Here is a 22,514-nt window from a genome sequence, read left to right as displayed (position 1 = left end):
TGAATGTGTAATAAATTAGTTATATTACAGCAATACATACTTTCTCTTATTAAAGTAATCGCGCCGTAACTGCGATTACGCTTGCGTAAATAGACTAATCCTAAAATATGTAGGCATAGGACCTACTCAAGTAAAATTGTATTTCAATTGCTTTTATTAGCAAGTCTAATGGTGTGAACTTGTGTATTTGTCGCCGCATTATAGGAATCACGATTCCAACTCAATGAAATCTCAATAATGCAAGTGGTATATCTTGTAGCTCTCGTGCTCACTGTCGGACAAAACGTCACTCTCCGATTCGCTGATATACTCGTTCCAAATGATGGGCTTGTGCTTTCTGGACCACAGGCTTGGAATAAACATATGCTGAGGAAACGCTTAATTCAATTATCGAAAAAGAAAGTTGCTAAAGGTTTGGTACTTATTCTTCCGACAATTGCCACAACATCAAAGAAGCATCGTTGCCGCCTACGGTGATCACGTTTCTATCGTTGAATAGAAATCGCGCACAGGCGATGGTACCACTGTAGACTTTTTCCTCGTGATATTCGGCCTTAGAACTCAGGCAAGGGTACCTGCAATTAGTTCATTCGCGGAACTGTTACGGTCCTAATATGTGACGAACATCAAGACGCCACTATAGGTACGCGGTCCTGAGGTGCGTGGGAATACGGCTGATCTTCAATATACACGGGATGTTCGTTTCTAGGACTCAATACTGAGGATTTCGGCTAAATTACAATCTCATCAGTTGCGCTAGGTCAATTTGACTTTTTTCAAGTTGCAGAATGGAACATTCTTAAATTCTAAATTACGTAGATTTAACTGATCTCGTGTCTTTTATGGTCCTCAAGGTTGAGCTCCAAAAACAAACTGTGTATTATGAGAAAAATCAATTATTTCGCCGTGAAAGATCAGAGGACACGTGGGAGCACGATCTTAGAGTAAAATTACTACGTGTTTTTGTAAGACCCAAATAGCTTTGTCTGTTGTTCTTGTGTACCACGACTGATTTTGAAACGTAAGTTTTGCTAATACATAGCGAGCAATGCTTACCTCAGAAGTCTCAAATATCCATCAGTGTCTCCTGTAACTAGCAAGTCATGCGCAGCAGACCTACAGGCAGTACTAATCAGGGAAGTCATGGGATAATACCGATTGTTCCAAATCCCTGAAACACATATTTTCAATAAAAAAGCAAATATAACATAAAAACGCCTGTTCTCTTCAAAGGGTCTTCACCTGCCACCATAAAGCCAACCGTGCAGCTGTGCGTATACCATTTAACATCCCTCATGGCGAGGGGGCTTTTCTCCGGCGTTAAAGTTTTAACATCCCCTGAGGAACAAATTGAAGAGATATGTGAACATTTTTCAGATATTACAATCTTACAGAACAATAAATCGTAATCAACTGTTACGGTTTGAAGGTAGTTGCTATCGGAACTCCAATCCATTTGCACCAATGGTTGAGAACCTCGTATTTTGTTGGCTTTTTTATAAGAATATCCATCTCGGCTAACTTTGAATATGTATATGCTTCCATTTTGGGAAGCTATGGATATGGTTTCCCCACCTGGGAATTTCAAAATACAGGAATTTTCCTCTTTATGTACAAAATCATCAAAAAAAAAAGAAGGATGTCCACCTATTTATCGGTGAAATATTGACCATTGGAAGATCATTGTCAGAACATACGGCGCGTTTTTATGGCCTATGACGCATGTTAAAGGAACACCCTGTACGTAAAATCCCTTTTCACTTACTGGGGTTAAACGCAACACAATTCAGCGGAGATCCACAGACCCGAATTGTGTTTACAAGTTGTCCAGTTTCGGAATTTAGTATCAGTAAATGCCCCTCGGTACTACCTGCAACTAGAACGACCCCAAACGGATGGAAACTTAATGCCACGCATTCAAAGGAAACCTGGAAAGAGAAACGTGAAATTATTTCGAAGATATTTCACCTATCTGGAGCAATTATTCGGAATCAAGCAACGAAAACTTGTTCCCTTTTAATCCTGAAAAATTATTTATTTTCGGAAAATTTCAAAAAATACGAGACGAATTTCTTCATGAAATTCACCCCCAAATTTAAACGTTATGCGCGTTACAGTAATTGTATCAAAAATTTTAAATGGCACTAGAGGTCATGTTACACCTGAAATTCAAGAACTTTTGATTAGTTTTTAACAAAAATAGCCATAAATTCGGAACAATGCAGCAGGAACTCAATTAAATAATGCGTAAAAAATTTAAAAAAATTGTTCTTTGATAGGACATTAGTTCGTTTTCGATTTTATTCTTCCATACAGTCCTCGGTTATTTTTATTTCCATCAATTTCCTATCAGCACACCACTTTTTCCATTATTTACGTAGCATTTAAGCGAGCTTGTATTACATTTTTTACGCAATTTGTAATCGTTTTTCCCATAACCGAATTGTGAGATTTTTAACCGCATCACACCATCGAATGTAATTTTGAAATATCTTTAATTTGTGGTGTCAAATGGCTCATCAAGCCATTTAAAATTTATAAATAGGTTGCTGGGTCACATAAAGTTAAAACATAAAAAAAAATTATAAATTTCATAATAAATTCCATAAATTAATACGTTGGATTGGTCGTGGTGGCCCTATTAGTTGGCCTCCAAGATCTCCAGACCTCACACCACTAGACTATTGTTGGTGGGGTTGGTTTAAGACTGAAGTGTACAGAGTGAAAGTGGACACTCAAGATGCACTAATTCGACGCATTAGAAATGCTGCAGCTGCCATTAAAGAAAGACATGAAACGATCAGGAGCGCAACGAATGCTCTTCATAGACGAAGCCGAAAATGTTTAGAAGTTAATGGCGATATTTTTGAACATTTACTATGATGATATCCAAACGTTAATTTATGGAATTTCTTATGAAATTTATAAATTTTTTAAATTTGATGTTTTAATTTTATTTACGCTATAACTTGTAAACAAACGAAAATCGGATAACAACATTTGAGTTTTTTTACATTTATTTTTCATGTACAACACGCTCCTGAAGTTTGGCCCGATCCTCCCGACTCACCCTGTATATAAAACCTATTTTGGGAATGTTTTGAAAAGTCCGTATTTTTTAAGATGAAGAGGGGTCGAATTCTCGTTGGTCGACCCTGTCTATACTGTTTGGAATAAAATTCTCGATACACCTCACAACCCTCAATAACGGAAACGTTGCCACATTGTGAAAAAAAACTAAAATGAGCGCGAGATTTTGGATTGGAAACTAAGAGTTAAATTTTTAGAGCAAGAACACATTACAAGTATACATCAAATTTAAACATTTACCGTTATACGAATCGTCCAATTCACTACAATCACTATCACCACTTCCATCAAATTGCCAAACACATGTGACCACTCGAAAACGCGGATATAACATGTAGATCATGGGATTTTACCCGCAATGTTGTTTGAACAAGATGTGGCGTTGCCAACCTGACGATAATAAAATTCTAATTTAACACGTTTCATTGAAATAATTGCTATTTTTGTGTTAGTTTTAATGGAAATGAAAAACTCCGGAGCATTTCCATTGGCAACCACCGAACTTTAATATTTTTACCTTAAATTCGATCCTGTGACGTATGCAGTCTTGTGCTTTGCCTTCTGGGTAATTTGTGGCATGCATCGGGAATTTTATTTCAATTAATGTAGACATCTGAGTGTGTTTTATAATGAGCTCAAAACTCATTTGAATTGATTCAGGCAATTTCTTTTATGCACGCGAAATTAGATTTAAAAATATATTTGTTCCAAATATTGCGGGAGATTTATATCGCTGGTAATTAAGGAAATTGGGACTTTCCCCCCATGTTACAGCTACAGCATTTTTACACGACTGCCTGTGTACGTGAAATTTAACAAAAACTCATGGAAACCAAATTAAATTATGTTTTTTTTGTTGAGCAGAATGAACAATTTTTGACTCCTTTGCTACACCATTTTTCTTTTATGCTACAAGAAATTTGCGTTCACGCGCAGACTCTGTCGACGAACTTGACCCTTATTATCAGCATAAGCTTGGACAACAAATCGCCCTGCAGAGAATACTTTCTGAGTAATGGCTGATAGGTGACCTAAAGGTGTTATGTTATCAGTTGCCCGAGAACAAAACTTTTCCTAATTTAAGCGACTTCTAACCTTCGACGAGTCTTAAATATTCCGTTGGGGTAAATACGACACCCTGTACACATATATCTTACCTGCGTGGTCCATACTAACTTGTTCTTCTTCCACAAAGCAATGTACTTGTCGTGTCCTGCAGTGGCAAAAATCTCATCATCGGGGTGAACTGCTAAGCCCCAAAGTTGCCTTCCATGTCCGAATACTATCTGGAAGTCCATGCATAGTGAGATATCGCATCCTTGTCCAGATAAATTTGAAGAATGTTATCGGAAAGAAAACAGCAAGTAAACCCATTTCTTTTACGGAGGAATTGTCCAATTTTTAACCGCAATTCCGTCTTTACTTCTTTCTTCAATTCTACCAAGAACTTCGGTTCTTATAGCCATCGGCCAAGAGCTGCCTGTTTTCTGATGATTTTTAAGTTATCAATGTGCCATCTACGTAGACACATCCTTGGAGGAAGATTATCTTGACGCGGGCTGAAATTGGGGGTTGAAATTATCTCGTAAAGAAAGGGCTTTATTTGCTGTTTTCCACCCGACAACATCCTTCAAGACTACCTGCAAGGTTTAAATAGTACTTTTTAGGAATAAATGATGCGGTGAGAATAAAATTAGTGATAATAGGTCTGGTAAAATACCAACTAGACACTAAAAGTCTTCCATTGCCAAAAACGTCACGTTGCTCAATGTACTGAGCTTCTTCGCAAATTCATTCCATGTATGTAATTACTCTTTCAAAGACACATACCTGATTAAATCTTCGTTGTAAAGAACCTTCCAAGATGTTGTTTTTAACAGTTCCAATATAAATATTCCCGTCATTTCTACCAGGACGTTGTGGATATATTGATCTGACCCCTCCAAAGGCATCCGGTAACTATATAATAGGACGAGAACCATAAACACTAATCGGGTTATTCCGTATCCGCAGAATATTACAATGACTATGAGGAATCATAAATTGTTAAGACCAAATCGTTTGAATAAATTCTATGAACTACGGCAATTTTTTATTTTTTTTTCGATTTCTCGCTCAAATTTAAAATTTCACTAGAATATCTCCAGTATTTGGAAATTTCGCAACAGACCCTTTCCTTATTTAATTTTATTTGAGATACCCCGTGTCTCAAATAAAATTACCCCGTGTCTGTGTCGGTACCAACATAACAGGTGGATTTACAACAGATTTATTTACCTTTGTGTCGGTAATTTTTTTGTAGTTCTGTAGCGAATCCCATGCAGCGATTTTTCTATCCTTTTCTCCTCCCGACAGGAGAGTCCCTTCGGGGAGCATTATCAAGGCTCCGACTCCCTTATTATGGGCTTCATATTCCATTCTGACAAAATAGGCCCCATCAGCATCGACACTAAAAAAAATTAATATAATTATTAATATTTAATTTATTAATATATTAATAAATTAATATATTTAATTTATATTGCCATGAATTCAGGAAAATACAAATATAAAATTTTTTTGTTCAGCGAATAAGCCTGTTATTAGTAAAATGGGTGCTATTTGAGCAGACATAGATTTAAAGTACCATAAATACAGGGTGTTTACGATTGCGATCGAATTATTTGTCAGTTAGTAACTGTTTGGAATACCCCTATAGATTAGGTTGTCGTGAGAAGAGTATTTTCAAATAAATGGCCTCACCTGTAAACTGTTACAAACCCATCACTATCTCCGGTAATGACATCTCCATCTTGTTCGAACTGCAGAGACGTAATCAGGGTACGAGAGGGCTAGAATAAAATATCAAATTATGATATTTTACTGCAACTACGAACTAGTACTGAAATTAGTATTTTCCAGCACTCGTGCTGTACTCTTTTCGTAGGTATAAATTTCGTTTCCTTTGCTTACTTTCCAGATTTATGTCCTAGTCGTGGATTTAATTTCTATATGGAAAATACAATGGAAATAAAAGCAGTTTTTTCCCGTAGTTTTTACGATCACTTCAAACTTTTTTGAATAAAAAAGTTTCCATTTATTTGCCGTAATGGAAAAAACATTCCAAACTCATACGGCACGAACCAATTTCTGGACTGATTCGGAAAATAACTACTTATAGATCTGCGGCAAACTCGTTTTGCCACACGCATTTTCGAGTTCAAATTAGCATTTTACCACACGCAAATTGCAATACGAATTACTTCGATGGAAGAGCCTCCAGTGAATAATCACTCACTTTATACACAACAATCATTAATACACAAATTATCCATCACGACTTACCAGTACCATGGTTCTATTCTTGTTTTGCATTTTTGTGCAGAACTACATCGAAGCGTAACTGTTATTCATTAGAAATGGTTTCTTACCGATTTCAAGATATCCGTTCTTTCGAAAAACCCATCTTTTCTCCTATTCCAGAAAGTGAGGTGGCCTTTCCCGTGAGTAATGATTAAACTGTCGTCTAGAGGATGAAATACTGCTCCACTAATCTCTTCTTGGAGCGTCTGTAAAATTTACTACCTTAATGGAGAATCAGGTGTGAACCTTTTCGGAGTGTTGTTCCTAATTTCCGGAAATAACGTAAACCTGAATTTATTTCAGCTAAAAGTCCACTGATATGAACCGAATTTTTAGCTAAAATAGCGGTTTTCTGATCTGAAATAATTTAACCTGAAGTGAGGTAACAAACCTGAAATGAAATCCGCAATTTTTTTTTAAGTTTTCAAAATGTTGGCGTTAAATTTGTTGAAATTTCGAAAACCTGCACCTAAAATTAAAATTTCTTACCGCCACTTTTCCCAACAAATGACCCCACTGCCACTGCCACACTGATAAAATACTCTCTCGTCCACCATCGACTCCAAGAACGTAACTTCCCCCATTCTGCAATATTAAATATTGACAAGCAACTTATCGAGCTATAGTACTTCACTTGGGGGTTCACATGTGGAGAAATCGAGTTGAATGAGAAAATTGAAAAAGAGTTCTTTCAAGATGATGAAAAATCACACGTTGGAAAATTTTTAGCGAATCAAGGTGAAGTGTGCACAACACACATATACATCAAATGACTGTGGCTTACCAAATAAGAAAATGCGACTGCCACGACTCCAATATCAAATTCGCCCATTCCAAAAACGTATAAAGTCTGCAAGGTTTGCGTGCTCCAAATACGAATATGAGCTTGGCTCTTACGGTTACGACCGGCTCTTTGACCTGAGGCAACCATTTCTCTCGAGGGATGCAAATCCATGCTAGTGAAAAAAATACCATTTCCAACATCCAATAAATCATAAAACCGCACATAAATACATGTATGTATAGGTAAATATGTGTTTTTGGTCAAAAATAAAAACTTGAGGACTATGACGCGAGCGCGTTAGTGATAACCTTTTCACTCATTTTCATGTCTAAAAAATATTCGAAATTTCTCTCAAAAACGATCGAAATATCCGTGCGTTAAAGTTTTAATAAATAAGAAAACTTTTAAATATTACCGATTATAGAACTAGTTACAAAAGGTATACGACATTGTCGGCACTGGTTTCATTTTCGCAAATTGTCGCTCACTACATCCACGACTCTGTATGTAACTGTTTCTCTCCATGATTTCCACCTATTTATACAACTTTACCACTCTGTTAATTTCAGTAGTAAATACTAAACATTTCGTACAACCCCCACAGATAAAAATCACATAGATTTAGGTCTGATGATCTTGCGGGCCACCTTAACGGTCCATTAGTGTCTAACTTTTCGAAAAATGTTGCACAAAGATTTTGCTTAGTTTTTTGAAGTCTATTAAGGCTCCTACTTAAGATTCACATTGTATATAGAGTGTGCTATTAAAGTAGGCAATATAAAATGCAATCGATCACGGAGGAACTTGAAAAAGCAGCACTCTGAAAAATTGGTAGTATATTAACGGGAAAGCAGTCCATTCGAATTGAAATATTCGCTGTACTGTAGAACAAACTATTTTTTGAGAATACCTACCATTGAATGTCTTCAGTGTGACCAGTGTAATGTCTTTGAGTCTCCTCGTCTCGGTCAAACATTATGGCTACGGCTGCGACATAATATAGAAGCTCGCCTGTAGGAAGAACCCACAAGTTCCTACGGGAGTCTGTTCCTCGATAACCGTACCTATTCAGTCAGTCAAGGACCAAATATGGCAATGAGACACATGAAGAAAATGTTTATTATTAGGTACAAAGGATACACCCACTCCAATAAAAGTTTTTTGTCTGGTGGAGAGTTATCTATGGGAGCGTGGTGGCTAGGAGGGTAGAAAGTTCTCCTCAAACCTTTAATGCTTATTCTTATTGGTTCCTCCTTCAGAGATTCCATTACAGAATAATCTGCAAGTTATTTTAGAAACATTTCTTCATATACGAAGGGAAAAAATGGGAAAAATGCATAATCTGCTAGGCAGCATACAGGATGCATAGATCTATAGTGTTTCCAAGATAATAATGGTTCACGTGGGGATTCCCTAAACGGGAGGGGATGGAGGTCTGTTAAATTCGGAAAAATCTGCGCAATTTGAAGATGTAAAAAGTAATGCCTCGAAATTTGTATGCTATTCAGTGTGTCAGTTTGAAACACCCTGTAATTTTTTTAATTGCAGGAACACGTCGAATCTATTATCAAGGGAGAAAATTTTTTATGTAGAATTCTCTCTCGAATATCTTAAACGGTAAGGGGGGCTAAGTGACATATCATTAAAACACAGTTTTTATTCTTTACCTTTTGGTGCTTTATTTGTTATATTCGACTGTTGCATTATCGAATTAGGCATCTTTGATCATTCCAAAATTCCTTTCTCCTATAAGTGTTTTGATAGTGTTGAAACAAAGATTTTTTAATTCAAACACGTCTTGTTATCCGGAAAATGTAATATTTCAATTTGCCATCAAAAGAAAAGACACATTGATCACTGAAGCAAACGTTTATCAGTCTGACAATTTTCCTCGGTCCTCGAAAATAAATATCAACGTAGAAAATTTTTTTTTTAATTCATTTTTGATTGCAATAAAATGTTTTTCTGATAAACTTTCATATGGTCTTGCTTGAACTGCGATCAGTGGAAAATGGGTAAAAATCGAAGTATCGCTGAGTAGCATGTTCAAGAGCTCAAATTGAATGGAAGTAAAAATTTTGACGACCGAAAAAAAAATTACAGGTGAGTACGAGACCAGACCGTACAGTGCGTGTTGGTGGGAAATAAATAATAACTAAAATATTTTTCCTTAACGACCGGGGAGTGATAATTTTTACTTGACAGGATTCTAAACGGATCATAATTCCAGAGGGTTTATTTCCGGAAAGTGATCGATGTTTGATCGTTGTACTTAATTTAATCCAATTTAATTTTATTTTCTGTTGGTAACCACTCTAAACGTTTTTTTTTAATTGTTTATGTATCTTTCCTCAAGTATATACACGCCGTGTATTATTCGGTTTCGAATATCGCCCTGTGGCTAGACCGATGAGTTGTACGTTTGCAAAAAAGGGTCTAGAGTTACTTGAATGTGTGAAGGCCATCGTATGGTTGTTATCGTGTATTTTATAACTCAAACCTTTGTGGGTATATTTTCGTATCGACATAGATTCTGTGATGATTCAGCCGAGTGGTGAAAATTAAATTCAATGTTTTTGTATTTTAAGGGTGTGCGCCTCTGATACGAGCCGAAATGATTTATCAATTTTTTGCCGCTTTCGGAGGAAACTCTAATGGTTTCCAAATTCCAAAAAAAAAAAATATCGAGTTTATTATAGACAAACGTATTATTAATGTACGTTACGAGTTCTGGACAATTTGGTGGAGAAAATGTTGCCCTTGCAGGATTGCGACACGATGCTTATGGCCATTGTTCATAAGAGAATTAAATATATAAAACAGCTCCCCAAATTGTTAAATTTCAATAGACTGAGACAAAACGTTAAGGTTGGCTGCACCTTTATTATACATTTATATCAACAATTAACACGACGTATGACATTCTAAATTGGTATTTTTCTCGAAAAACCTCTGACTTCTCTTTCGATCAAACTTTGTTTGCAAGGGGACATGTTTTTTTTTATTCTGTCGAGGTGTGTTTGCATAATGAAAATGCTGCCTTGAATTCGCAACTTTTTTTCCATTTTACTAAATATGGAAATATCGCATGTATCGCTTCTAAAGCTAATCAGCTGTGGCTTTCTACAGGACACATTGTACCGATGTCACTTTATAGGTGATTCATTCGAATGTTCGCGGTAATAAGCAAGATGTTCGTGATGTGCGTTGCACTAATAATCAGGATAATCGTTTTTTTTTTCATTCTAGAGATCCGTAAAGCTCATCGTCACTGTATTCATGATTTAATGAGTGAAAGTGGATATTGCTGGTATGACTCTGGTTTACATTTTTTGCCGATTGAGAATGTAATAAACAATATTTTCAACAAGAGATAACATAAAAATTTATCGAAACGGTGTTCCGTTCTAAAAAAAAACAATAAAATAATTCTACAAAATGGTTATTTTTCGATAACAAAATTGACGTGTTCCAGCGATTAAAAAAATCTATCCCTTTGCCAGATAATAGGGGTGGGAAGTTTTCAAATTCACACCTTGCTTAATACTTTCGCAGATATTCGAAAAAAAGATAATATTCAATATTTTGTTTTCATTTAATAAATCCAAAACGAAAATGAAAAACAAAAAAAAATTAGATACTTTTCGTGAGGAATTGTGAGGAAAATTGTCTAATTTGGACCTAACTTACTCTCTACTCACCGCTTGCTCGAACTATCTCACTTTCCGGAGCGTATATTGTCCTTGGTCGGCTTTTACTTCTAGACCTTCTATGTTTACTAATGTCTTCTACTATGGCACTTTGAGTAACTCGTGTTCGGCCTCTGCGGATAGGAGAAACCAGAACTGCAGGGTTGGCACCACCACCCATCGGACTATTTCCTATTAAAACCAAGCAGTTAGCTATTTTTTTCTTTTTTTAAATAAAAATCCTTGATATTTCATACCCAAGTAGAATGTATCCATATCAGCAAATTCATGTCTGAGTTGAGAGAAACTTCTCACTTCCTGTCCAGTAACCGTAAACATTCTTCTGGCATTGGACATCTTTAGAACTTGCCCAAGGTCTTCCAACACTTCTTCGAATGGTTGAGTTGTACGGAGGTTTAGCAATACCCTACACTGGAAATATTACAAAACTGTATTTTTTTACTTAATTTTTATAGCTCTGCTAACTTGAACAGTATGGTCGGCGTTATTTATAATTCGAATCACTCTTCCTGAAGGCGATTTAGAGGAACTGCTGCCGGGGGTGGAATCTTCATTTTCTACTAGGGAGGCTTTCCGGCTGGTAATTTTACTCCAGCCTTGGCCTCCAGGATTAGAATTCCAAGGTCCATTTTTCTTCCCATAACTTGCTGGCTGGAAAGTAAATTTTTCCATGGGTAAAATTGACAAAATAACGTGTTAAAAATAGAATTGTTTAAAAAAAAAACAATCACAGTTTTGTTATCGATTTGACATCGTATCTGGGAAATCTAAAGAGATTAATTCATGGAGTGAGATCAGTTGGGCTAGAAATTACAGACATTACCATGATCGACGTTTGAAAAATACGAAAAAGGGGAGTATCACAGTAAACCGATTTGAGCCTGGTTTCAAGGATTGTGAACTGAGGGAAAATTTTAAAAATAAAAAAAGATGTTGACTCTTATTGAAATTATCAGCAATTGCAAGACATTAATAAAGTCTATGTGGTGAGGCTTGAGGGTCATGCCGCGGGAGTGGAATCCACACAACTAGGGCACCGATTTTAAGCATCGTCACGATCTCTTGGTTATTAGACGTATCCTTACGCATTTAATAACAAAAATAATTTTCATTTCGAAACCGAGTTATGGAAATGGCCATTTTTGAAGTCGAGGCGATATATATTTTTTATTTTATTCGAAAATATCGCGGAATATATCTGCTTTTGGTCTCCTGGACTCATGAGAAGGAAAAATCGTAACATCAAATCAGATTTAGACCTAAAAATCTGTATGGCAATTTATTGTGTTAAACCGAATGGAGAAATATCGGATGTAAATAGACGTAGCAGTTCAAGATTTGAATTAAATCAATGGTTTTTATGAAAAAAATTATTTTTTCCAGTTTTTCGCTTTACCCTAAATTCCGTTGGAAAATAAACAAAAAGAAGTTTAAGACAAAAATTTGCTTACCATTCTTGGAACGCTAACCACGGCGAAGGGAGTCTCTTCATCCAAGTCGATATCCAACATTGGCAATAATTCTTTTAAAGTTCACTAATCTGCACTAACTAATAATATATTTTTACTGAAACCCGAAACGTTGCTTAACTAATTCTCAACCGCATATAAGCAGCGAAGCCCACCACATTGCTTGGAACAATGTAGGGCAATAACTTTAATTCAAGGAGTTGTGCTAATCTCTACGTTATGGAGGGGATCTCAGGGTCAAAAATATGAATGATCGTGAAGAGTCGGCACGAAACCCTATTTGATTGCATGATTGTCGGCCTCTGACATTGGCGTGAAAGTAACATTAGTATTCATATTTTCTTCCCGCTTTTGTATTGACAAACTAATATTAGCAATTTTTTTCTAATGTTCACTTAAAGGCAGGAATGAGTTCGGACGCAAGAAACTCTTTACTACGTATGAATTTATGTTTTATGCGGAAATAATATTATAATCACGAATATTTAGACCGATTAAGGACACGAATTTTGCAATAAGCAGTAAAAAATATTTCCTCGTTGTTTGTATTCGGTGTTTTCTAAGTAATGACAAAATATTGAAGAGCGTATTAGTTGGTCAAAAATAGGTCAATTTTTCCATTTCCGAAATACAGGAGTCTAAAACTCATTTTTATTTCTTTTTTTTTTTTTTTAATTATTTTTTTTTTTTTAAATTGTGAAACACGAATATCTCTAAAGCGAGTACAGAAGGGCTTTCTTAGGATCTCACAGCTCAGTGGTGCATTACAAAAAAGTGTGTTTCAAGACTTTTTTGTCTTCGTCTGTTTTTTCTCCCTTACGTCCCCTACCCATTTGTATGTATTTATATAAGTTTTTATGCATTGTGAGATATTTTAACTCAACTTTTTGTTCATTAGCTTCTGCCTCTTTGCTCGAAATCTCTGTAATCAAATTATCTCTTCTCTTCTTGTATTTTCAGACAGCAAGTGCCAGGCACGTTATTCGCATTGTTGCCTTCTCAAGTCCACATCCCCTTTCCATTTAAACTTCATTCCGACTTAGCTAATCCTAGCCGATCACATTCTACACCACAATTCTTCCACCCGTTCTTATGTTCTTCAAAAAGAATCGAATGGTCCAGATCAACTGACGAGCCGTCCATAGGATTAGGTATCTTCTACTGGAACGAACGTATCTGAAGAGAAGCATTTCCGTCGAGATAGCTCGCAATTCCCCTTCATCATTCTCATGTGTATCACTCAGTATACTGCAGTTATGTCCCCGAGTTTAAAATAAATATGTCGTGCCGAAATAGCGTTTAAATCACGACTCGTTATCCCCAAACCCCTCTGTATATTAGAGGTCATACACGTACCCACATTCAGTGAGCCAAGAGAGTAAAACGGAAAGTATTTAAATGAGCCTTAAAGGGCCTCGATGTATTGAATAAAAAAAAACAAAGTTCCACTTAATGGCCCTATATTTTTGGGTCAAGGGAGGCACTAAATTACGAACCAAGCCTATTTTAGTTAATATTAAAATCAAGAACTTTTCTCCCAAGATTCTTGTCCTACTTATGCAAACAAGGACTAATACACGCGGCCGTTTGCCATGTGAATTCGTTCTTAGTAATAACGATAAGAAATCTCGGCCAGTCACGATATGTTTGGGTCAATTTTTGTATAGCGCCTAGATGCTCTACATAATTTAGTTATAATTGAAAACAGGCTAAAGTGCAATAAAATTCAACACCTTAAAACAGTATTTTTAAAATTCTAATCAAAGGGTATGGTAACGACGCGAGCGGTAATGGTAAGCAATTACTAATTACTTAAAGCAGTAATGCTGAATGACGCAATGGCAATGGGAAAGGTCTTAGATTTTCTATTCCGGTTCCGGAACCTAAACCGTTCAAATGCATATTATAAAAAAAATAGTATTGTTGTCTTTATAATCTATTATTTTTAGTGCCAAAATTGTTAGAAATTAAAACACTCAGGTTAACCCTGAGACCAGATAAAACGCCCTAATATTGAATCCCATCTCTTGCCCTGAAAAACTCCTATTTTCCTATAATTTTCGTCAGTTTTTCATTAAGAAAAGCATGTGAATAACCAAAGCCTTGATTTAAAAATTACACTAAAAAAAAACTTAATCTGTAAGAGAAGAGTGCAATGGGGGAGCAGCAATTTCCATTTGTCGTTACTATTCAATAAAGAGATTCTTTTATGTGTTTTAAAGTTCCATCGGAGGTAGCAACTGACGTAATTAATTGGTCATTCTAGTATATAGCCCCAACTAAATAAGAAAATCGAGTATTATCTTCTAGAATTTAGTGACTTCATCGATACACACGTCATAAAAGATAGTCACCGTTAGGAAAACTTCACTGTTCATGGTTGAACTATAAGAAAATGTTACCGTGAGAATTCAATATGGCCGCTTCCGGAAAAAGAGAGATGATATCACATTTATTATGAAAAAAATTGTGTTATCATCGTTTCAGTGGACCACCGCAAATCTGAACTATTTGCTTAAGAAGAATCAAGAAGATCAATTAAAGAGATCAATTAAATCTTACCTTAAAAACTTTGTATGAAGAAACAACGTATGAAGCGCCATCCTCCAATTCATCCAGGGAATATTTCCTATCCCCATCCATAGAAAAAACATACCTAAATATAAAAATAATCATTATTTATAAATAATAAATTGGATATAAAGAGAATTGATTGAGAACTAAGATATACAACTTAAAACGAAATTAACGAGATAATGATTTTTTTTCAAAATTCCTAAAGTAACAATTTTTGATAGATAGGCCTTCGAAAAAACGTTTTTTTCTTTGGCGGTTTTTCGCAATATCAAGATCAACAGAGATACAGGACGTCAAAGTTATATTCAAAAAATTAAAAATTACCCAACCACTCGAGATAATTAAATAAAATTTTGTAGATGTCAATAGCTACATAAGAGAGAAATTCTTCGATAAATAAAATTATTTTTGGGTTTATCAGTGGCGCGCGTATAAAAAACTTGTTTAATAATTTTAAAAAAAGGATGGTGCGCCACCTATTATTCAAAAAATAAAAATTATTAATGCATTCTCTTTATTCATCTTTAAAAAGAAAAGCTCTTTTATTCTTTTTGGTATGACGGCTCAATTTTCGACTAAAAAAAGCAGAACCGTTTAATGCGCGCCGAAAATGAAATTCTGTTTTAATTTAAAATTTGAAAAACAAAAATTCAAATCAACAATTCAACTATCACTCACACCTGCAAAATTGTGTTTAATTATCCCAAGTAGTTTGGCAATTATTAAAAAATTTTAATTGTTTAAATAAAACCTTGACACCCTGCATCTTCGTTGATAGTGATATTTTGAAAAAGCGCCCAAGGAAAAATTCTTATTTTTCGAAGCCCTATTCGCTGGTGAAAGGATAACTCTGACTTGTAATCACCCTACATATCAAGTCATATGGTAATTTTTGGTAATTAAAATGTAAAAATATAGACCTTAAAACTTCGAAGTTTTAAACAATTGTTGAAGGTAGGTAGAAATTGTTTATAATGATATATAAAATTCAAAAAAATGAACAGCTTGAAGACGGTTTTCAAGACGTTCTACATGTTTTGTTATAATCTTCAGAAGTGTTAATAATTATGCAGAATTTATTCCAAGTTGAATGTAGTCCAAGTGGGACGTGGCGATTTGGGTAGGTACAGCTATATCGGTAGGTATAGCTGTACCGTAGGTATAACGGATTTTTTCTGATTTTCAGCTACAAAGAAATAGCCTAACGTAGTTTACTACCACGAAACGGGTATTTCTTTTTTTTAACTGAATTTATTCCCCGAAAACGAATGCCAAATCACCTTTATCTGCATAATATGTCTATTGATTTAAGAGGGAGTGTTACACATTATGATTAATATGGTGAAAGGGTAAAATTCCATTCAATCTTCTAATACATTTGATTAATAACATTAACATGATTTTATACGTTGGAAGGGAGCATATGCCATATCTTCGATACATTAATCTTGTGCTAATATTTCATACTTTTGCTATGAGAAAAGAATTTCGCCGTATGTAAGAATATCATGAAGACATTTTCCTTGAACAGCGAGGAATGCTCCATTATTAATAATGACAATATGACATCAGGACTTTTACCAGGACTCTGACGTACTGGCCTGGATGTAGTGCTTAAAACTACGAAGCGAATACCCACCTTGCTCCCCTTGGCAAATCCATCCGAAGAGAAAGCTTATCCAAAAGCGATTCCATGTTGACAATATCTCTTCCCGGTTTGAAGCGAAATTCGATCCCTGGATAATACATGTCGCCATTTTTGTAGAAAATTACTTTGCGTGCTCTCCAGTAACCGATATTTGAATACCTACGACAACCCGCCCAAATTAACAGAAGTCTGAAACTTCATGCGACTATTATTTCTAATCTATTTAGTTTATCGTAAACCGAACGCTAATCACGTCTCCAAATCTAATTTATTAATAGGTCAGACCTGTAACGGTGGAAACATAAACTATAATCCTGCAACGAAATTTGTCAATTGCACTACCCGGTGAGTTGAGCAAAACTTTCCTTTCCTAACGTGTGGTAGAACCACTATAAGGTGTGACCAAGCTTCGTCCCAAACACTCCTTTCGCCACCATCCGATTTGACAAGATCAAGGCCCGTTACGCCTCATTTTAAATTTGCTCTGAGTTAATTGAAACACTCAAAAAACCGGTTTCGAACCTATAAACTCTCATCAGGTCGGTATATTTCAAGTCAATTAAGCGCAAGCAGAAATCGGTAACGGCGACGTCAAATTAGTTGGGCTTGCAGGAAAATATCCTACCCGCGCCATCTGCCGGAAACTTGGGAAATTTAATAGGATTGGAACAGGTCTATGGGGTGCTTGTGTTAATTGAACACCGAGCTAACATGAGAATTAAAGCTGTAATGGGCCTTAATCTTTTCAGATATTCCCTACGTTCGCATTCCTTTTCGTTACCATCCGATTTGATTCATTAATCCGCAATTTCAGGCATTCATTTAAACTTAACGTTTCCACTCTTGTTTTTAAGGGTGAGGTCCGCGGTTTCAGTTTTCTCGGCAAAGTTCAAACAGTGGCTGGAAATAATGCATAATTTCTCCTTTAAAATGCGAACTAACAGAGAAATATACATTAAAACAAATGGGTTTCCGCTGAAAATTTCGTCGAAAGGGCAATTTGCGTTGCTTAGAAAAGCGAAAGGTTCTGGTGCCAAAATTAACTTGAAAATTCAAACAAAAAGTCTAATACTTCAGCTGTTTTTGAAAATAACTATAGACGTATTTACATAGTTGAAAATGGTTTGAAATTTATACTTTTTCGAAGTCACAGCCGATCGTGATTTTCATTTAAAATAAACAGGTTGTGTCGATTTTTGACAAAACGATACGCAGTAGCAAAAAATAACCGCGTCACTGCAATCGCATGGAAAAAGCACCTTAAGAATGTTTTTGCTTTACTTAAATATTGTTTTAAACAAAAAAGTAAAGAGAAATTTTGGAAATGGCGGAAATTTGAACAGCGCCCTCTAGCGTCGTGGAGTGTAAAAATATCAAAATACGGTTTTTGCCGTTAGTATTTTCTCATAAATGGAGCTCTTGAAATGTATGCTAGTTTTTCCCTGTGCAGCTGGGAAATAGAAATTCCCTGTCAAAACTCCTTGAATCCGAACACCCTGTAAACGTTAAGGAGGTGATTTATTAATTATAATAACCAATATTTTCATTAATATTTTTTATCCGGTCACACAAGACGAGAATTAAGGTAACTAAATCAGTAGAACCATATCTTAGCGAGTATCTTCGGTAATCATCCCAATAGTAACTATGATTGAGGGCCCTTAAACCGCGTTCTTCAGAAAGCTTCATCCAATCTCGTAACATTCCGGACATACTTTTATATTAACTTTTTTTCTTACTTTAACTCCAGGAATATCCCCTTAAATTTGTGACGTGTTAAAAATCAAACAACCCTGCCAGGTTCAGTTGGAAACGTAAATTACTGTTAAAATGAATTAAATATTTTTTATTACTGTGATAATGGCGCATGCGTTGGAATTTTTATGAGGTTTCCCTTACCGTTCAAAGATGGCGCCTGAATAGGTAACCACACAACGATGTTACTCAGTTCTACAAGGTTAGAGTGTGTCGTGATGGAAAACGGTAAATTACCTGCTTGTTGTTATTTCACCACGACTTTTAGGGCGTAAAGTGGCGTTCTGCATAGATGTGGCATCGCTGGCATTGTCTGCCATTAGTGAACTAGGTGGTCTCGAGTTGGCTCCTTGACGCCAGTATCCACTTATATTGCTAACAATCTGAATTTCATCCTCTTCTTCGGAGAATTCTTCTAGAAACAAAATAAAATTTCCAATTTGCAAATAAAATCAATTTGATAAAAATTAGCTAAGACTAACTTAAGAACCTAATTAATTTTTAGAGCTTGTGCGCTCAGTTAAACAATAGCAGTTTGTGTATATTAGATGACTGGAAATGTGGCTGTTGGACCAAAATTTTAGATTAATAGCATATTTTTATGACTGATTTACCTTACTGCACTGACTGCACAATTGTACGAAGTGATGCTAGTCCAGAGTTCCTTAAAAATACAGGGTGTTTCAAAAAAGTTAATAGAACGCGAACGTTAGAAGCAAAACGCGAAATCGATTAAATGAGAAGAAAGATGCGCATTTTAGAGCTTGGCAAGATTATGTATCACAATCAAAACAATTTCGATAGTGTCTGAAAATTTCGATTTTCTCTGGAAATTTGAAAAAACCTGCTCAGTTTCGTCTCTGATGCGTGAATCAGTAATTAAACTTGTATCAGATTAAATGGGACATTTATTTTCGTGCAAAAGTGATTCCATCATCAACATTAATATTAATATTAATGGAACTCGTTTAAATGAACTTAGGAATAATTTTAAATCTAATTCGCAACTGTTCAAAAGCGTTTTCGTGTTATTTGATTATACAAATCAATAATTACGTGAGGCACATTTTTTGCGCCCTTAGAAGTGAAGTATCCCCTTTAGTCCCTCCTTAGGGGGCGTAAAATTGGTGTTCGAATGTCTCTTTGAGGTATTATGTAGATCTGTAAGAATTTGAAATTATGCGAGGAGCGTAACAAATAGAAACTTGTCGGAGATAACAGTAATTTTAAAGATTTTTGCAAGTTGTTTTGACTCCATCGATTTGTTGGCATAAATCTATATATGAAGTTCATAGCTTTGATTTAATGGGATAAAACGTTAACATGTAAAACCCTTTATTGCGCTTTAAATTCGTGTGGAAAAACTGTTTTCAATTGTTTTTTCTCACCGGAAAAAGACTTTATTTTCCATGAAGTATTAAAAGCTTCAATAGAATATAAGCTGATTTGGGAAGAGAATTTTCTAATACCAAAGGCGGATGAATCGATGCAGCTACAAGAGATCTTTATTCAGCATTAACTATCGGGAGGATTGACTTGTTTCCAAATAGGAGAACTGGTGTCCTTTTACCCAACTAAGTGACACATTCCACTTAAGTTACTCACCACATCAATTTGTCGCCATAACCATCGCCACGATTATAATAAATTAATTTAAAAAAATATGGAGTCAAACCTTAAAGCAGGTATTAATAATATTAAAGATCGTGGAGTTTTTAAGTCATTCTCCTGCGAAGTTATGCGTGGATTGAAGATACGAAGAGACAGAAGTTGCGATACTTTAATGTTTCTTCACAATATCCACTCCACATCAGTTGCTTACGATTCTGCTCAAGTCTTCCAAAAATTCCATGCGAACCTTACATAAGACTTGCGTATCTACCTTAAGCGATGGCCACATGACGTGTGGTCAATAAATGTGATTAAGTGCCGATAATTATCGCAAATTAGGCCATTGCTCTGTAATACTAGTCAATTACAAGAAATTATTCTAAACTTACCCTCTTTGTCTTGGACGTCGCCTGCAGGAGCCGGCGCCAAACTAAGCGCATTAGTATTTTTCTCGTTACGTACTACGTTGGAAAGACCTTCAGGGTCGCCACTTAAAATAACACTCTCTTGTGGATGGACGTTATTTTCTTGTGTTAATTCCACGTTCTGCCGCATAGAGCTGCTGCCGATGCGAGAGGGAGCCACAGACTATGGAACGTTTCAAATTTTGAATCGATATGGTCGTTTTTCGTAAATCACATTAACCCCAATATGAGAATATTCAAATTTTAACCAATAGACCAGTAGTGGACATGGAAGATCATTTTCAACGAAACGAAAAAAATTTACCTTTTAACAAAATTATCAGGACGTCAATTTTAGAGATAATAGATCAAAGTATTAAGGGAAACTTAGTTTACGAGAGAAATCAAGGGAGTGCCCTTTTTGTACCGTTGGTGCAGGAATTTCATTAACATTGTCTAAACTCTGATTTTTCGGCATTCAGAAGGAAACCATTAAGGTGCTGGGGAGTTCAAATGGAGTCCTGGACCAAAGACAAGCGGATAGTTTCAAGTTAACAAAAACTTTATGCTTCTCCTAAACGTACTAGAACTTTCACTATTTGGCCCTTAGTGCTACGCCCACATTTTCATATTGTAGCTGGTTTAGTTACAAAAATGTGCAAGGTGTCTCTGAACATAGAGCCATAAGTTCAACAATGTACTCTAGGTCCCAAAACAGAACGAAAAGTTTATGTAAATACAAGCGCTTCATTTTCTACATGCAGGGTGTTTTTTTTGGTTAATGAGGGTGGTTTTTTTTATTAATATTTTCGAAAAATTTCGGGATAAATTAATGAAATTTTGTACTTTCGGCTGTCAACAAGAGTACTTTTTTACGTAAAAACCTTCAAATTTAATATTTTTCCTATAAAATTGTCCATAAAGTTAAATACAACAAGGTTTAAATACTTGAAGTCCAACACTCTGCTATCACCAACGCCTGGAAAAACGTGGCAATTTATAAAGATTTAAAAAGGACACCAAAATTTTTAATAAATTACAGAATGCCGTTAATTTATCTTGGAAATTTTGGAAAATATGAATAAAAAAACCCTCGGGAACCAACCTTCCACACCCTACATATCGAAAACGAAGCGCTCTTCAATATGCATTTACCTAAAGTTTTCATCACATTTTTGGATTCAGAATAGGCGGTTGCATTTGTGGCACTCTGTTCAGAGACACCTAGTATAATTTCCAGCAGCTAAACAATTTAAAAAAATCGGAAACTTACCATTTTTTATTCGGACGTAGAGCTGCTTACTTTGTTTAAGGACTGAGTAATAACTTATAGACTCATACAGCCTCATTTACACTAATCCGGCTTAAATTTAATCAACGTATTCCTGCAATCGTGGTAAGAGGTCGTTAACCGCAATAAAGAAAGTTGCACTTATTAAAATTTCTTCTTAAAAACTGGCAATAACTAGATGTCATTAAATGCTTAACATACGCTTCATACTGGCGCAAGTACAGGTAATAATGCTTCTACGTTACTTCACATCTTTTCTCTTAATAGTTATTGCTAATGCTGTGCGTGTCTGGAACTCTAACACCATTAAAACTTGTTGCTCTAAAAACTGCGAGTATTGACTCCAAGCAGGGTGGCTTTATAGTTTGGGAATTTTCGATTGGTCAGAAAATCCTTGACCAATGGGCTTGGCTGTGGTTGGCCTCCTTTCTAAGAAAGTCGTGATTCACATTGGCGTAACCAATTTCTTTAATGTCAGTAATAAAATCTTCACTGTTAGATAATTTATCGATAACGGAGAAACATTAATGTAAATTTAATAATATACGAATAAATAACTAGAGCAACTTAAAATGCTTATGCTTAAAACGCTGAAGAAAATATTGGAAATCTGAAAATAAAAGAGATTTTTTTCACCTTCAACTGCCTTTAAAGGTTTCCCTTATGAAATAAAATGAAATAATAAATTCGTACGCATAACTGTACCTTTTCCATATGAAACACTCTGTATATTTGCTCATAATTCGATGTTTCTTCGAACAAACGTTCTCCTTTTAAGTTTTCATGGCAAAATAATGCATGATTTTTTACTTCATTATATGATCGTGTCCAAG

At 35.5% G+C, this 22,514-nt stretch overlaps 1 protein-coding gene across 2 annotated transcripts; it reads right to left on the bottom strand.

Moving 5' to 3' along the window:
* Window positions 1-4: 4 nt before the first annotated feature.
* Window positions 5-21,990, bottom strand: DCX-EMAP (Doublecortin-domain-containing echinoderm-microtubule-associated protein). 2 transcript variants are annotated; one of them, XM_066299610.1, is made up of 23 exons: window positions 21,664-21,990; window positions 20,376-20,574; window positions 18,613-18,790; window positions 16,612-16,779; window positions 14,958-15,051; window positions 11,392-11,577; window positions 11,163-11,337; window positions 10,918-11,097; window positions 8,357-8,495; window positions 8,131-8,280; window positions 7,217-7,388; window positions 6,922-7,017; window positions 6,501-6,638; window positions 5,833-5,921; window positions 5,368-5,539; window positions 4,921-5,049; window positions 4,248-4,376; window positions 1,766-1,928; window positions 1,393-1,575; window positions 1,243-1,338; window positions 1,057-1,171; window positions 422-575; window positions 5-366 (listed from the first exon to the last, which is right to left on the bottom strand). In XM_066299610.1, exons 1-22 carry the CDS (start codon window positions 21,664-21,666, stop codon window positions 422-424), a joined length of 3,108 nt encoding a protein of 1,035 aa, XP_066155707.1. In that variant the 5' UTR covers window positions 21,667-21,990; the 3' UTR covers window positions 5-366. The 2 variants fall into 2 exon arrangements, with proteins under 2 accessions (XP_066155707.1, XP_066155708.1); XM_066299611.1 differs by lacking the exons at window positions 14,958-15,051; window positions 16,612-16,779; window positions 18,613-18,790; window positions 20,376-20,574; window positions 21,664-21,990 and adding an exon at window positions 12,378-12,583.
* Window positions 21,991-22,514: the final 524 nt, after the last annotated feature.

Source organism: Euwallacea fornicatus, chromosome 34 (assembly GCF_040115645.1).
Source record: "Euwallacea fornicatus isolate EFF26 chromosome 34, ASM4011564v1, whole genome shotgun sequence".
Classification (NCBI taxonomy): Eukaryota; Metazoa; Arthropoda; class Insecta; order Coleoptera; family Curculionidae; genus Euwallacea; species Euwallacea fornicatus.
Note: the sequence above shows the minus strand (reverse complement) of the source record. Positions and strands in the feature narration are given on the sequence as shown.

Excerpts from the sequence above, each read along its gene's own strand:
- DCX-EMAP (XM_066299610.1), bottom strand. Across the intron at positions 6,639-6,921 it reads ATTTGTTGGGAAAAGTGGCG|ACGCTCCAAGAAGAGATTAG; the intron begins GTAAGAAATTTT and ends TAAATTTTACAG. Across the intron at positions 1,576-1,765 it reads TTGTGTTGCGTTTAACCCCA|GTGGGGAAACCATATCCATA; the intron begins GTAAGTGAAAAG and ends TGAAATTCCCAG.